This window comes from Cavia porcellus, unplaced genomic scaffold (genome assembly GCF_034190915.1).
Source record: "Cavia porcellus strain 051 isolate PalLab524CR breed Dunkin Hartley unplaced genomic scaffold, mCavPor4.1 scaffold_16, whole genome shotgun sequence".
NCBI classification, from domain to species: Eukaryota; Metazoa; Chordata; class Mammalia; order Rodentia; family Caviidae; genus Cavia; species Cavia porcellus.
The window spans coordinates 442,057-456,921 of NW_026947499.1; the positions used below are offsets into that span (position 1 = coordinate 442,057).

The following is a 14,865-nucleotide window of genomic DNA, read 5'->3' on the forward strand; positions in this document are numbered from 1 at the left end:
GGTGGCACCAGTATATATACGGATACAGTGTCCAATCATGTTAAAGTAAGCAAGGCAAGCTGATTGGCTAACATCATCAGTTGCCAGGCAGACTATATTGTTGAGCGGGTTGCTTACCCGGTAAGCAGGAAACTAACGTGCTCGATGGGAGGGGTAATCTACCTCAGGCTTTACTCTTTACTACAGGCCTCACGTCCACCAAGTGAGGCGACCGGGCTCGGGGCTGCGGCTCCCAACACAAGGGGACCAATACGTGCCTCTAGTGGACAGGCACATTGATCTGAGCAGTTGACTCTCACTTTTATTAGCAAAGAAGTAGAGGGTAAGGGGCAGTATACCCTTCATGGAACAGCTATTGCAGTAAATGGGGAACAATTTTACTGGAGAACAAGTCCCTCTCCATATCAATATACATGCAATTTTTAGATTGTCCTCAGCAGATGTTATCTGTCTCAGAAATGCTGTGGTTACAGTGCTTTCTCTGCACAGCCAGGAAGCATAGGCCTTCCCTGTACTTCTCAGTTCCTAAAGCAGGCCATATCAGAGGCACTGGACTCGTCGCAGAGCCTGGTCCCAAACACAGTAAAATATTATTATTTTTTTCCCCCAAAGGATACTCTAGTGAGAGTAAAATATTATTTCAAAAACAAAATACAGGGGCCAGAGATATAGCTCAGTGGCACAGTGCCTGCGTGGTAAGCGCGAGGTTTTGAGTTCGATCCCTGGTACGAAAAACAGAAAAAAAAAAAAAAAAAAGAACTGGGGATGTAGCTCGGTGAGAGCTTGCTTAGCATGCCTGAGGCCCTAGTCTGATGTCCAGTGCAGTACAGCTCCTCCAAACTCCATACTACCACCACCCCAACCTCCCTTGGGTCAGTTGTTCTCAAAGTCCCACATATTCCTGAACGCTTTAAGTCACTTTGCCCTAGAGAAGCAGCTGTGTTTGTCTCGCTGGGCAAAACTCCAAGGCAAGGATTTCTGTTTGGGCATTGGAGATTGAATCCAGGGCCTTCGTTTGCACTGAATTACATCTCCAGACGTCTTAAAATTTTTACTTTGAGACAAAATCTCCCTAAATCACTACGTTACACTTCAGCCTCCCAAACTGTCGGTAATAAAGTGTGCGCCACCCAGCACCTCTGAGGAGGGCTTCTGGGGCTGTTGCGTACGTTTAAATCGCAACTGGCTTCTTCGCTCAGACCCGACGTGAGTGTCAGACAGAGCCTGCGCGGTTTCCAGCGGAAAGCCCAACTGACCAGCTCCTGACCCAGCGTCCTTTGATAACTTGTCCTCCCCACTGGATTCCCCCTCTCTCCTCCGGAACATCATCCCGTACCGGAAGCCCCAGCACGTACTCTTAGGCTCTTGTGGCGCCGTGCGAGAAGGGCGCCTCCCGCCGGCCGGCCGGGGCGCGCTTAAATCCGCCCGCCCGAGCGACGCGACCCAGTCAGGACCCCACGGCTGGCCGTGGCGCTGCCTGACGGCGCCGTGCATGGATCAGGAGTCCCGCATCCCGTGCTGCCTGGGTCTGGGCTTGGCCACGCTCGCTTGCCGGGCCGTGGACAGAGGCGACGTGGCATCCGCGTTCAGCCCTGCCGGGCTCCGTCCTCCTCGGCGTGGCGCGAGCAGAAGGCGGGGGGCCGGGCGGCCGGGGTCCTGACAGGAAGGGCGACGCTACTGGCGGAGGCCGAGACCCGCTCTAGTCCGCGCGGCGATGCTGTGGCCGCGGCTAGCGGCGGCCGAGTGGGCGGCGCTGGCCTGGGAGCTGCTGGGCGCTTCGGTGCTTCTCTTCGCCGTGCGCTGGCTGGTGCGGCGGTTGGAGAAGCGGCCGCAGGGCCTGGGCCGGAACAGGACTCCTGCCCCACCTTCTCACGCTCCCGCGGACCCTGGCCCAGGTAGGCGCCTCGCCCGGCCTTGACGCGGCCACAGGAGAGTGGGCTGTCTGGGCTAGACGGGTCCAAGTGTAGGAAGCCCTGTCCTCCGAGGAGCCCAGCCGGGCGGGGGGCAGGAAGGGGATGGGAGCATGGAGCGGCTTCTCACCGTAGTGGAAGCGAGGTGGGCCGGTAGCTTCAGCTAAGGTAGCAGTGGGGGGAGCTGGCAGGGTTCTGGGGGCGTTTGTAGTGTGAAGCCACGCCGGATTACTGATAAGTGAGCGGAGGAAGAAAAGTCCAGAGTGACTCGGACTTAATGCCCAAGGACGGAGCCAGGTTAGGGTTCATTGCCCAAGTGAGGAGCTGCAGGAGCTGAGTCCCGCAGACGGGAGTGGTCGTGCTGCTGCAAGCGTGTCCTGGCTCCATCGCGGCCGCCGCGGCCTCAGCATCGGGCAGGTTGCTCCTGAGTCATTAGGGAGGGGTTTCGAGAGTTGGGTCGTATAGTGCTAAGTGCTGTCACTGTCCGGACGGGCACTGTCTGGACCTTGGGAGCTGCTGAGGCGGCAGTCGTGTATCTCAGTCTGTTTCCCAAAAAAGATTTGGAGATGAAATTTAGGCGCCGTCAGGCACAGTGTGTAAGCTGTAAGGCTGGAAGCTCATGTGGGTCCTGTCGGCAGGGTTTTAGTTACTTTGAGAAACCTGTGGTCGGGCCCCATTTTCCACTGTAACCTGTATTTAGTTCCCTCTCATCCCTCTGCCGCCTTGCCAGGCTATGCGTCCTTGCTATTGCTTTAAGTCTTCCTGGAATGTACTGTTATAGGAAAATGAAATAGCAAAAAGTAAAATCAATAACTCTACCTTAATATGTTAGGTTAAGGTTGTTCTTTGGGTAACGTATTTCTCATTTGCTGGTTTAACAACAGAAGAAGGTCCCAGGATGGCCATGATGCTGCTGGGGTCATACAGGTTTGTAGCAGAGAATGGATGGGATGCAAGTATGTGGATACTGGGTCCAGCACCCTCCACTATATTGGGTCTACTTTTTTTTTTCCATCTTCTTAAGTGTTAGGAGCATCTTTAGTAAGTAGAATGCTGATTTGTCCATTTACACTGTCAACCCTGCAAACAAAAAACTCAGAGCAGGACTCACATAGCCAGGTTCATCTGCTTGCCGCTGACCATATCAAAGGAGGCCATATGTTTAGGTAAAAAGGAAAAAGACTTACTTAAAGCTAGCTCCGAGTAAATGGAAGGGGTTATTTGCTTCAAAGCATTGTCTCACTGCCTAGAAGTGGGCAAGGGTCTTTTATATGGTAAAGAACAGAGGAGAAGGGGCACACAGAGAGGTAGTGCAGCTCTTTACACCTGCTGTATTGCATACAGCCATCTTCAGCCCATCTTCCTTTTATGGAAAACAAACTAGGCTCGTGGCCTAGGACTGGTATGTGCATATTCTGTCACTTCTTTTGGCCTGAAGTGGGGAGGGTTTTGCTGTGTGCTCAGCAGGGTAAAACTTGGAACTCTGTTTTACAGAAATTGTTGGTTACAATTTTATTTTGTTTAATTTTTTTTTTTTTTTTTTGGTCTTTTTGCTTTTTATCGGTACCGGGGATCGAACTCACAACTGCCTGCTTGCAAGGCAGGAGCTTATGCCGCTGAGCTAAATCCCCAGCCCCTATTTTGTTTAATTTTTGAGACAAGGTTTCACTGTGTAGCCCAGACTGACCTCAACTTTATGGCAGTCCTCCTGCCTTAGCCTCCCAACTGCTAAAATTAGAGGCATATATCACCACACCAGACCCCTGAGTGTATGAGTCTTAAGTGATTGGTAATAGGACTGATACTGAAAATTGCCCAGATGCAAACACAAAGCAGAATTAAGTGTACACTAGTAGGGTTAGGGCCAAAGCATTAGAATTTGCAGTGTTTTTTTTTTTGTTTGTTTGTTGGTTGGTTGGTTGGTTTTTTTTTTTTTCTCTTTCTCTTTTTTTGGTACCGGGGATTGAACTCATGACCTCATGCTTGCCAGGCAGACACTTATACCGCTGAGCTAAATCCATGGCCCTGCAGTGTCTTTTTCATTAAAAATTTCTTTTTAATTTTTAGCTTTTCACTTGAGATGTATAAAAGATTGCAAATCTTTTACATATGGGGATATGGCTTAGTGGTAGAGCTGTTACCTTGCCTGCCCAAGGCTGTGGGTTCAATCCCTAGTGAAAAAAAAAGGAAAAATAAGGGCTGGAATTCTAGCTCAGCCGCATAGGCAGCAGAACTGCCTGGCAAGTGCAGGGTCCTGAATTTGATTCCTGGTACAAAAAAAAAAAAGTACGAACTATCTAAACATATGAAAAGATGTTTAACATTGCCAGCCGGTAGGGAAATAAAAGTTAACCCTAAAATGAGATAACACTATGTCAGGTATGGTGACACACACCTGTAATCCCAGCACTTGGGAGGCTAGGCAGGAGGATGTCTTTGAGTTCGAGGCCAGCCTGGGCTACAAAGTGAGGTCCAGGCCTCACTTATTTTTTTGTCTCAAGAAAGACAAAAAAATAAATAAGAGATCTCACTGCACAGCTATTAGAATGGCTTTTTTTTTTTTTCCTGTTTTTCTTTTTTATCGATACCAGGGATCGAACTCGACCACACACTTGCAAGGCAGGTGCTTATGCCGCTGAGTTAAATCCCCAGCCCTAGAATGGCTTTTGAAAAAACCCACTTTATGTTTTCAAAAGTCTGTAGAGATGTTAAGAATCTCTTGCAGTTCTCTAAAAAGTGAAACCTGCCCTACACTCCTGAGCTTTTGTCCTTGTGAAATGAAAACTCATTTTCGTACAGAAGCCTGTCTGTAAATATTCATAGTTTCTTCGTTGTGGTTGTCTGATACTGAAAACAACCTAAGTAATCTTTAAGGAGTGACTGATTGAATAAACATGGCATCTCATACTCTGGTGTGTTCCTTAGCAGGGTTCACTCAGCCTGGGTGAATCTGAGGGGCTGTGTGCTGAGTGAGAGAAGTCAGTCTCAGCTGAGTGTGACTGCATGATTCCATTTAAGAATATTCTCAAAATGAAGCTGTTTTGGCATGGCAACTAATTAGTAGTTGCCAAGGCGGGTAGGGATGGTGGGGAGATTGGATTCATTGCAAGGGACAGCAGGAAGGAGATCTTTGGGAGTGGTTCACATGTGTCTGTCTGTATGATGTCAGGATTTGAGACAAAAGTGCCTGCAGGGGCTATTGAGGTCACAGATCTGTTCATAATATTGTATAAGGTCAAGGCTAACCAGAGATTTGCTGTAGCCCAAGCTAGCCTCAGTTCAAGACCCTCCTGCTTCAACCTCAGGCAATATCACTGACCTGCTAGCTTCCAGGGTTTTTTTTTTTTTTTTTTTTTTTTGTCTTTTTCGTTTTTATCAGGTACCAGGGATCGAACTCATGACTGCCTGCTTGCAAGGCAGGCACTTATGCCGCTGAGCTAAATCCCCAGCCCCAGCTTCCAGGTTTTGATAACATCCTATGTAGTTATGTAAATATCAGCCTTTGTGGAAAGTTGAGTGGTCCAGAGTGTATATCTGTATAATTCTACATCCTCATGTAAGTCTACAATTATTTCAAAACAGCTGGGCGTGGCACATGCCTGTAATCCCAGCATTCGGCAGTCTGGGCCTGGAAGATCCCTGTGAGTTTGAGATCATCCTAGGCTACATAGTGAGTTCAAGCCAGCCTGAACAACAGATTGAGACCCTGTCTCAACAAAACAAAACTTAAAATAAAAAATAATAGAAATTCTCTGTACCATTCACTTAGATTCCCTGTTAGCATCAAGTACGAAAACCAGGAAGTTGGTGTTGACAGAACTCTGCTCAGTCTGTAGACCTAAATTTAGTTTTTCATTACTGTGTCCATCTAAGACCAGTTGTCCAGATACTTCCAGTTCCCATCCCTGAGTTTATTCCAGCCAGGGATCTGTAAACTGTGCCCACAGCTGTCTTGTTAGTGAAGTCTTCTTGGAGCACAGCTCTGCGCTTGTGCTTGTGTGCACTCTGTTCTGGTTCTGACTCCTGGAGAGGCTCTGTGCCTCATGGAGCACAGCTAGCTGTCCTGGGAATAATCCACTGACCCATGTTCTCTTTCCCTCTGTCTCCCCTGTCAGCAAGAAGCTGTCAGTTATTTGCTTAGTCCTAGAGTATACACAAAACCGTGTTACTAATTTTTCCTTTCCCTGGGTTTCTGTTTTAAACATGATGAAAAATGAGATCCATAATCATAACAGTGGGAAATGACCCAGCTATAGTTTGTTAGAAAGAACAAAGGAAAACTCTTGCTGGCTGGCAAGGAGGGACTGGAAGGGAGGATGTCGTGCAGGGCCTAAGTCTAGGTGTTTATATGTGAAAGTGAAATGCAGTCAAGCTCCTAGGTATGCCTCTGACTTCAGGATGGCAGACTTTCTCTGCATCCAAACTGCCCAGGACTTACCTCAGTTTACCCAAGCCCTTGTCCTTAGAAACAGTGTGGTTGTTATTGGTAGCATGGCCTCTGATAGCAGAATCATAGAATCTTTTGCATTTTGACTTCCTGGAGCTCATGTCAGTTTACTTAGACCCTTGTGCTAACTGCCTGTGGTTTTCCTGTCTCCTGGTCTCAGTCCCTGGACAGTGGTAACCGTAACTGCCATTAGGGGAGAGGAGCCCTCAGTATTTGCTGCTTTTGGCTAAGAAGGGGCATTGACAGTATAGCCATCAGGATCTACTGCTGCGAGGTCTAAGGACCGTGACTAGAAACCAGGAGGAACATCTGGGAGTGGTTTTGTCTGCAGCATCATCAGTAGCTTTAAGTCTGACAATTGGGAAGAAACAAACTTGACTGAGTCTGAGCAAACATGATCCAAATAATGAGCAGCATATAAGTAATAATGCTATAAATAGCATTAGCAGTGGTTTCACTAGGAGAAGTAACCAGGATTCTAATTTCAGATCCCTGATCAGGCCTAGATAATTTTCAGTGGGTTTTGGAAGCATGGTCAGTTAGTTATTCTGTTGAATTTCTTATTATTTTAGAATGGTCAGCATAAAAACAGTTTTTTTTTTTTCTAGGAATAGACATAGCCCCCTTTTTTAGTATTTAGGAGGTCTAATCTCTTTGATTTTGAAGGTTTATCAGGGTCCGTGCCATCTGTTGTAGACTTTTAGCAAGATCGAGAGAGAGAGTTTGCTGAAGTAGCTAGGGATGTGGTGAGAGACTTACTAATCATGTACTGATCTCCACTGTTATCCCTAGTCCACGATAAGGGGCTAAGTTGGATTGCCCTTATTTACTTTTGTGGAACTGAGACTGGCTGGGAGCCTTAAAGGAGGACTTATCAGTGGTTGGATACCCTAATGTGCGTGGGCCTGTCCTGTTAGTAGGTAGGCAAGCAAGCGTATACAGAAGTGTCTATTCTCTGAGCATATCGAAAGACGAGCTGAAAGCAGGTGGTGGAAGGTCAGTAAAGCGGAGAGGTTCAAGGCAGCACAGGGAGCTATAATCCCTGTGGTGGCCAGCATGCTAAGTGCGGTCCACACTTGAGTGATTGGCTCAGGCTATCCTTGAGGACCTGAAAGGGAACCTGCTGCTACTTTGATTGTGTGTTTATAAGGGAGAGAGCCAGTTTTTCTCATCTAGACATAAAGAATAATTAAGTCTTGTCCTCTTCTATGTGTGTGAGGTGTGCACAAGTTTTTGTGTTTGGGAACCATTTGCCCTGTGTCTGGGGTTTGAAATCTGAGTAGTTTTCTGTGAATCCATAGTGGGAGTTAATATTGAACTGGTTTTACATTTTCTTATGTATGTGGATCTGGTGACCCAACAGATCTTAGGAGGGTTAATGTTTTCTGTGATCAGTCTGTCTGTAAATGGTGAAGGTGAATTTATACCAGAGATGCTGAGTCCCTAAGCTTTAGAAAAATGTGTGGGTCTTTGGGAGGAGCTGTTTATGCAGAGATCTGTGAGTGTCACAACACTGAGGTTTGTAAGCAGGGGTCCTGTAACAGGTAACAGAAGATTTGAGGATCTTCAGCTGAGGGATGAACTGTGTAGCAATGTCCTGGACCCCAGCTTCTGCCTTTAAGAAAGGATTGTAACTGAATGTGTGGTGATGGATGCTTTTACCTGGGACCAGGTAGAGGCCAGTATGGAGGCCACATAGTAGGCCATGACAGTAGGGGACAGGCATGACCACAACTTTTTGCAAACTTAGGGTTAGACTGTTTGAGAAGGTGATGGGTAAATTGAGATGTGATACAAGAACTTTATCCTAAGTGGGAATGGGTGGTGGACTAGGTTGGTGAGTTTATATTAACAAGTATAGATGGAAGCAGAAAACCAAGGTTTAGATGGTGAAAACTCTTGGGAAGTGCTGTGGAGTCATAGTTCGTGACAAGAGATAGGAAGGTGTAATGGTACCTTGGTTTATGAACTGAATTCATTCCATGATTCTGGGGAAGAGGGCCATGTTTGTGTTTGTCACCTAATGTGGAGTTCACACATGAAAGCAAAATTTTACTAAATGATTCTATTTGCAGCCTAAGTTTTTCAGGAAAAAGTGTTTGTGAACCGAGCTATTACTGTACTATTGAGGAGGTAGGGCTAGAGCGTGGGTACCCCTGTAGGTCAGAAGGGAGGACAAAAGTAAATTGGGCAAAGAAGGAGTAAGAGAGACATAAAATTCTGAGGTCCACCTTTCAGTCTTGGGATCTATTTTCAGGGTGGGACTAATTTTTTAACTAGAGGGGGTGTCATGGTTTATGTCTGTGTCGGGGCTGGGGATTTAGCTCAGCGGCATAAGCGCCTGCCTTGTAAGCAGGCAGTTGTGAGTTCGGTCCCGGTACTGATAAAAAGGAAAAAGACAAAAAAAAAAAAAAAAAAAAAGATTCCTACATACACAGTAAATTATCTAAAATATTGAAACAATGGGCTTATGTCTGTGTCCCTCAGGCCTTATGAGTTTGCATTGTGTACTTGTGATTGGTTCATTGTCTAGTGCTTGGATTGATGGTGTCAGTGCTCCACCCACATAGGGGTGGGGCCAGGATGTGATGTAATGGCAGGAAGAAGGTGTGTCTTGCTCTTTGCTGGTTCCTGTTTGGGGTTTGCAGCCACCATGAACTGTGGCCCAGCCATGCCCGCCTGCCTTGGAGCCAACTGAGTGTGAACTGAAACCTCCAAAAACTGTAAGAAATAAACCTTTCCTTTCCCAACTTTGGGCTTCAGGTATTTTGTCTCGGCGACGAGTAAAAAGTAACAAAGACGGGGGGCTCACCTAATTTGACAGTGAAAGTAACTCCACTCTCTGTGGGGAGCTGAGAGGTTAAGACATCAGAGAAAAATCAGAGTCAAGATTTCTAGCAGGAGATTTAACCAGAACAGGGGATAAATATCGGGGTGTCTGTTAATCATTACTTATCTTTTAGAGAAGATGGCATCTCCGTCTCTAAAGGGAAATTTTCTTTTGCTTTGTTTGTTTTTTGGAACCAGGGATTGAACTCATGACCTTGTACTTGCCAGGCAGGTATTTGTGCCACTGAGCTAAACCTCTGGCCCCTAGAGGAAAATTTTCTTAAAAGAGAAGTTTTAAGTCTTTTAGTGGTCCACAGGAGTATCTAGAAAGCTGTTCCTCTCTTGCTGGCCTGTCCAGTGAGAAGTTTTTCTCACTGACCACAGTTTTAGGTGAGAGTGGTGGATCCAGGGATCATGTCTGGAGAGCTTAGCTCTCCAGAAAGGGTAGAGAGAATTGGGGTAGAGAGAATTGTCATATGGCATCTCTCCTATGATGGGGTAAGCAAAGATGTTACTAAGACCAGGTCCCCTAGGTCCTTTCTGGGTTGTGCTTCTGTCTTCTCTTGGAGGGCCTTCTGGAAGAAGGACTGAGAGATAATTACTTCTGGATCTAATAGACGTCATCAGAAAGGGCCTCCCATGCAGTATCTTGAAAGGGCTGAGGTCCAGTTGTTGAGGAGAGTTCCTTGTCTTACTTAAGTAGAGCAGTGGGGAAAGAGGGCAGTTCAGGGAACCTGGGTCTTGTGGGTTAGTTGTCAAGATGGGTTTTTAAAATCCCATTAGCCCTTTCTACTGTGCTTAAAGACTGGGGTCTCTAGGCACAGTATAGGTGCTGCTGCATACTCAAAGCTCTTGAGACTCCTTGAGTAACTGCTGCCCGGAAGGATGGACCACTGTTATTCTGTAGCCCTCAAGGCAGGCAATATCAAGAGATAATCTCATTTATCAAGGTTTGAACCCCCATAGGAGACTTTTTAGTTCTGAAAGAGAATGCCTGTGTCCACCTGTGAGTGTGTCTGTACAGACTCTGGCAAGTATTAAAATCTATTATCTTCCCAAGGGTAGGTGGGTCCCTTTTGTTGGATGTGGGAGTTGGGGGAGGGCCTTTCTATGAGACAGAGGGTGGTTTTTTTGGCATGACTTGCATGACCTGACAGTTTAAGTTACAGTTTTCTGAAACATTACCAGTGACTCACCAGCAGAAACATACCACGTTTAAACCAGAGCTGCCCAGGAGAGGGACGTGTGCGCTGTGCCCATAGTGAATGTGTTAATGCCTAATCCAGTGAATAGTTTATTTGCCTTTAATGAGTTATAGAAGATGAGGTGCTTTTTCTTAAGGGTCTTAGGGCGGAAACTGGAGGAAAACTGGAGAGCTCTGAGGTTAGTGTTTGCATTTGTAACAGAGGCAAGGAGGAATAAGAGGCATCCTCTCTTGCTCTTTCCCTCCACTTCTCTCTGCTCACAACAGGAGGAGAGGGAACCCCACACTGAGGGGCAGTCAGCGTTAGTTGTGGTATGTGTCGAGGTAGCACTTTGGAAGGCTGTACCCTCCTAAGGGTGCACCTGATCCTCATAATGAATAATTGGGTCTGGTAGCAGGCATTCTGAGGGCATCCCAGGAGGCACAAAAGGCCCTCGTGAGAATACACTTCAGTCTAACCACCAGTAAGGAGGGTCACTGTCCAATGAGGCAGGAGTTTTTCTCAGGAATTCATGAATATGGTTTGTGTCACAATGGAGCCATTATTGATCTCTTCAGTAACCTGACTGAAGCTGAGGAGGCAGGCCTGCCCTGTGGTCCAAGACAGGGTGTGAGGTAGACTCCCTGTGAGCCCTGGAGAAGGTGCCAGACCAGGGCCAAATTCATCTCCAGTGTGTTGTAACAGAGCTGAGGCTTGCAGGACTCTCTCACAGCCTTATTCTGGGTTGCATGATACCTTCCTCTAGGAATTCAGGGCACTGTATGCCAGGTGTCGGCCCCCTGAATGTGGGAGTCCCTAGGCACTAGGGACACCCAGGATTGGGAAAGCCCAAGATGTGGGCTAGGATCCTATGTTCCTGGCAAATTAAATTGTTGAAGACATCTGGCAAAGAGAAGGTCACCCATACTAGGGGAGAGAGAAAAGCCAAGACCTCCTCTTAGGTGGGGGTTACAAGAGGGCTCTGATTAAGGGGTCTCGTATCACTTGGAAAGGGGATACCTGGAGAACATAGTTTACATGTCATCTCTGGATGCAAGTTTACATGTCACTCCATCGAGGAGTGCAGGCTGGACACAGTAGGCATGTGGAGGGGTCTCTGTCGGACATCCAATCAGGCTGCTAGGACTCTGCTTCCACTGGAGGACCTATGAGTACTCAAGTGGGGGATTTATTCCTTGCATCCAGAGATCAGCCTCAGGAATCCAGCTCCCTGCCGGTTGACAGTCCCACCAGGAGGTTGCTGGGAATCTGTCCCATTTTGAGAGTACCAACTGCTTTAGTAGCTTTTAACAGGTTGATGAGATACCCAGTTTCTAGAGTATAAAAACAATAGAGAAGAAATGTGAGGTCCAGTCATTCTACCACACTTTAACTCTCCATAGAGCAGTGCCCCTGTTAGGTACCAGTGGTGTAACCAGTTTTCTCCTTGCAGTGATTACTGAACACAATCCAAGTGTACTGGCATAACTTGTTAGAACAAAGAAAAGCTCTTGATGGCCACAAGGTTCTCCCAGGGAGGATGCTGTAGAGGGCCTAAGTCCAGATATGTAGATCTTGAAAATGAAACTAGGAAACAGTACAGTTGCTGCTTTTATTTAGCAAGGCCTCTGGCATCAGGGGGTCCGGCTTGCCTAGCATTCCACCTTCCCAGAGTTCTTAGGCCCTGTCCTAACTGCCTGTTTTTCTATCCCTGGTCTCAGTAGCTTCACTTCAGAATGCCTTCCTTTGCTTTTATGGGAAATCTCCACTTACTAGAGGATACATCTGTGTATAGTTCTTTTGTCTTTGAGTTTATTGCCACATGCTGTTTTCCAATCAGGTGGGTCAGTTCTCCATTCTTCTGTTTGCAGGAGTCAGGCTCATTAGTTTTGTGTTCCATCTGAGTGTCTCCATCATCTTTTTGTGTACTTGGCATTTATTTGTTTTTGAGACAAGGTGTCACTATGTAATGCAGGCTAGCCTTGTACTTTTTGTAGTCCACGTTGGCCTTAATTAGAGATTCTCTTGCCTTAGCCTTCCAGATGCTGGAATTGTAAGTATGAACCACCATGCTGGCAACTTTTCTCTTGTGTGTGAATCAAATACATTTCTGAAAGTCACATTTATAAAAGTACAGTCAGAAGTGCTGCCTTCTGTCCTTTTCCACCTTGCTCCCTCTCACCTCACCCACACTGGTAAGCAGTCTTAGAGTTTCTGTGTGTCTTATAGTCAGTGTGTAACCATGTACCTCTATTGTTGTTTTCACTCTGATTTCTAGTATGGTCCATACTCATTGGAGAAGGTGAATAAACATGTGTCCTTGACAGCTTAATAGTTGCAGCTGACATTTATGGGTAGTGTCAAACCCAGTGCCACAGACTTTATATGCATTATTTAATTCTCCTTATAACCTAAGAGCATAGCTGTTGTATGTCCATTTTATAAGTGAGGAAATCAAGGCTTTGAGTTTGAGTAATGCTCAGGGTTATAGTGATATAGCCCTAAGCTGGCTTTGATGCAAGAACAAAACCTCCCTCACACCAGCAGGCCTGAAAAGGTAGTGAGAAGAGGGGTCCCATGGTACCCAAGAGTGCATGCCAAGCACAGTACCACCTATGTGTTCACTGCCCAGCTCATCTGTCTCTGGCCTCTTGTCCCCAGGTGCTGTGACAATGGAGGCTGTGTTGGCGCGTCTGAAACTCTTGAGTCCAGACAACCTTAGAGAAGAGATTGTCAAAGCTGGCCTGAAGTGTGGGCCTATCACGGCAACGACTCGGTTTGTGTTTGAGAAGAAGTTGGCTCAGGCTTTGCTGGAGCAGGGTGGGGCTCTGCCTCCCTCCCTTGGCCTTCACACACCCAGCACACTGACCTCTGCTGCAGGCGGCCCTGCTGTGCAGACCAGTTACTCTGAGGACAGAGACTTCGGTTACAACATGGGCTTGAACCCCCCAGAAGAGGAAGCCATGATGTCTGAGGCCTGCTCAGTGCCTGTCAGTGCCTCAGCTGGGATTGGCTCCAATAAGACTAGAGAGACTGTTGCCAAGGAACCAGCCCTGTATTATGGCGTGTGCCCGGTGTATGAAGATGGCCCCATGAGAAACGGTAACGTGTTGCCATGTGTGTATTCTCCCGCAGATAGGGTCAACAGTGAAAACTATGGAGAAAAAGAAAAGCACAGTTGATTATCATGAGCTTCTGAACTGGGGGTGGTGGCACAGGCCTGTGATCCCAGCACTGAGAGGCTGAGGTAAAAGGATCAAAAGTTTGAGCCGATGGCACTTTGAGGTCTGTTTTTGTCTAACTTGGACAGGTATATAAAACAAATCGTGTTTTGGAGCCTAAGGTAATGGTTCAGTATGAGTTCTGATCTATATAAGAAAGAACACTGCCGCCAGGTGCAGTAGGGGCAGGCTGTGATCCTGGGGCTCCTGAGGCTGAGGCAAGTGAAGCTTTGATGATTGTGAGACTGCCTCAGAAAACAAAGCAGAACCAAAATACAGTGATGGTCTAATGTCGATTTAAGTGATGGGCAGTGTTAATAACTGTTCAGTTTGGTTCCTGAGACTAAAGAGTTAACTATAAAGCATAGACTATAAGGCTTCCCCCAAAAGAAGTTTGAGCTCAGCCTAGGTAACCTAGTGACTTAGTAGGATGCTTTTATAGTTAAAACACGTAAAGGGCTGAGAAGGAGCAGCTCAGTGTATATATGCGCGAACACGTGTGCACACACACACACTTGCACACACACAGTAACCATTTTTGGGATTGACTGCCTTACTGTATTTTCTGTAAATCTGTGAGAAAACTTAAAATTGTTGGGAAACAAGGGGCTGAGGATTTAGCTCAGCGGCATAAGCGCCTGCCTCTTGTAAGCAGGCAGTCGTGAGTTCAATCCCCGGTACCGATAAAAAAAAAAGAAAAAGAAAAAAAAATTGTTGGGAAACAGCTGTGAGGTTTACCGCACTCACAAATAGTGACTGGCTGGCTACCATTTGTTTGGGACTTGGATTAGCCCCACTTTTGGTTCAGTATAAACTGAACACCAGGGCTTAATAAATGTAGTGGCCTATGAATGTATGACTTTCAGGAGCAACAATAGGATTTTTTGGTATGTGGGTACCAGAAATTGAACTCAGGACTTCACAGACCTTGCACTTGCCAGGGAGGCACTGTGCCACTGAACTATATCCCTAGCCCTGAATTTTTTTTTTTTTTGAGACAGGGTCTTGCTATATAGTTTAGGCTAGCCTTGAGCTTGTGTCAGTCCTCTTACCTCAGCTTCCCAAGTGCTGGGATTAAGTTCATGCACTATCAGACCTGGTCATGGAGTAGTAAAATGTATTTTAAATCCAAACCCAACATTTTGGGGTTTTTTAGTCTACATTTGTATTACATAACAATTACATTCATTTTGGTGAATTGGTAACCGTATATAGCATATCTCAGCCTCCCCATATACATACCTTTTTTACAAGCATCAGATTCATTTATTTAT

General features: G+C 46.5%; 1 protein-coding gene across 2 annotated transcripts in view; it reads left to right on the forward strand.

The window, feature by feature from the left end:
* Window positions 1-1,523: 1,523 nt before the first annotated feature.
* Ankle2 (ankyrin repeat and LEM domain containing 2) overlaps window positions 1,524-14,865 on the forward strand; it is a 31,086-nt gene continuing 17,744 nt past the window's right edge. For both annotated transcript variants that reach the window (XM_063225397.1, XM_003461131.5), the window contains exons 1-2: window positions 1,524-1,895; window positions 13,032-13,472. In XM_063225397.1, the coding sequence (XP_063081467.1) occupies window positions 1,715-1,895; window positions 13,032-13,472 (622 nt within the window). In that variant the 5' untranslated portion in view covers window positions 1,524-1,714. The remainder of the gene's footprint in view (window positions 1,896-13,031; window positions 13,473-14,865) is intronic.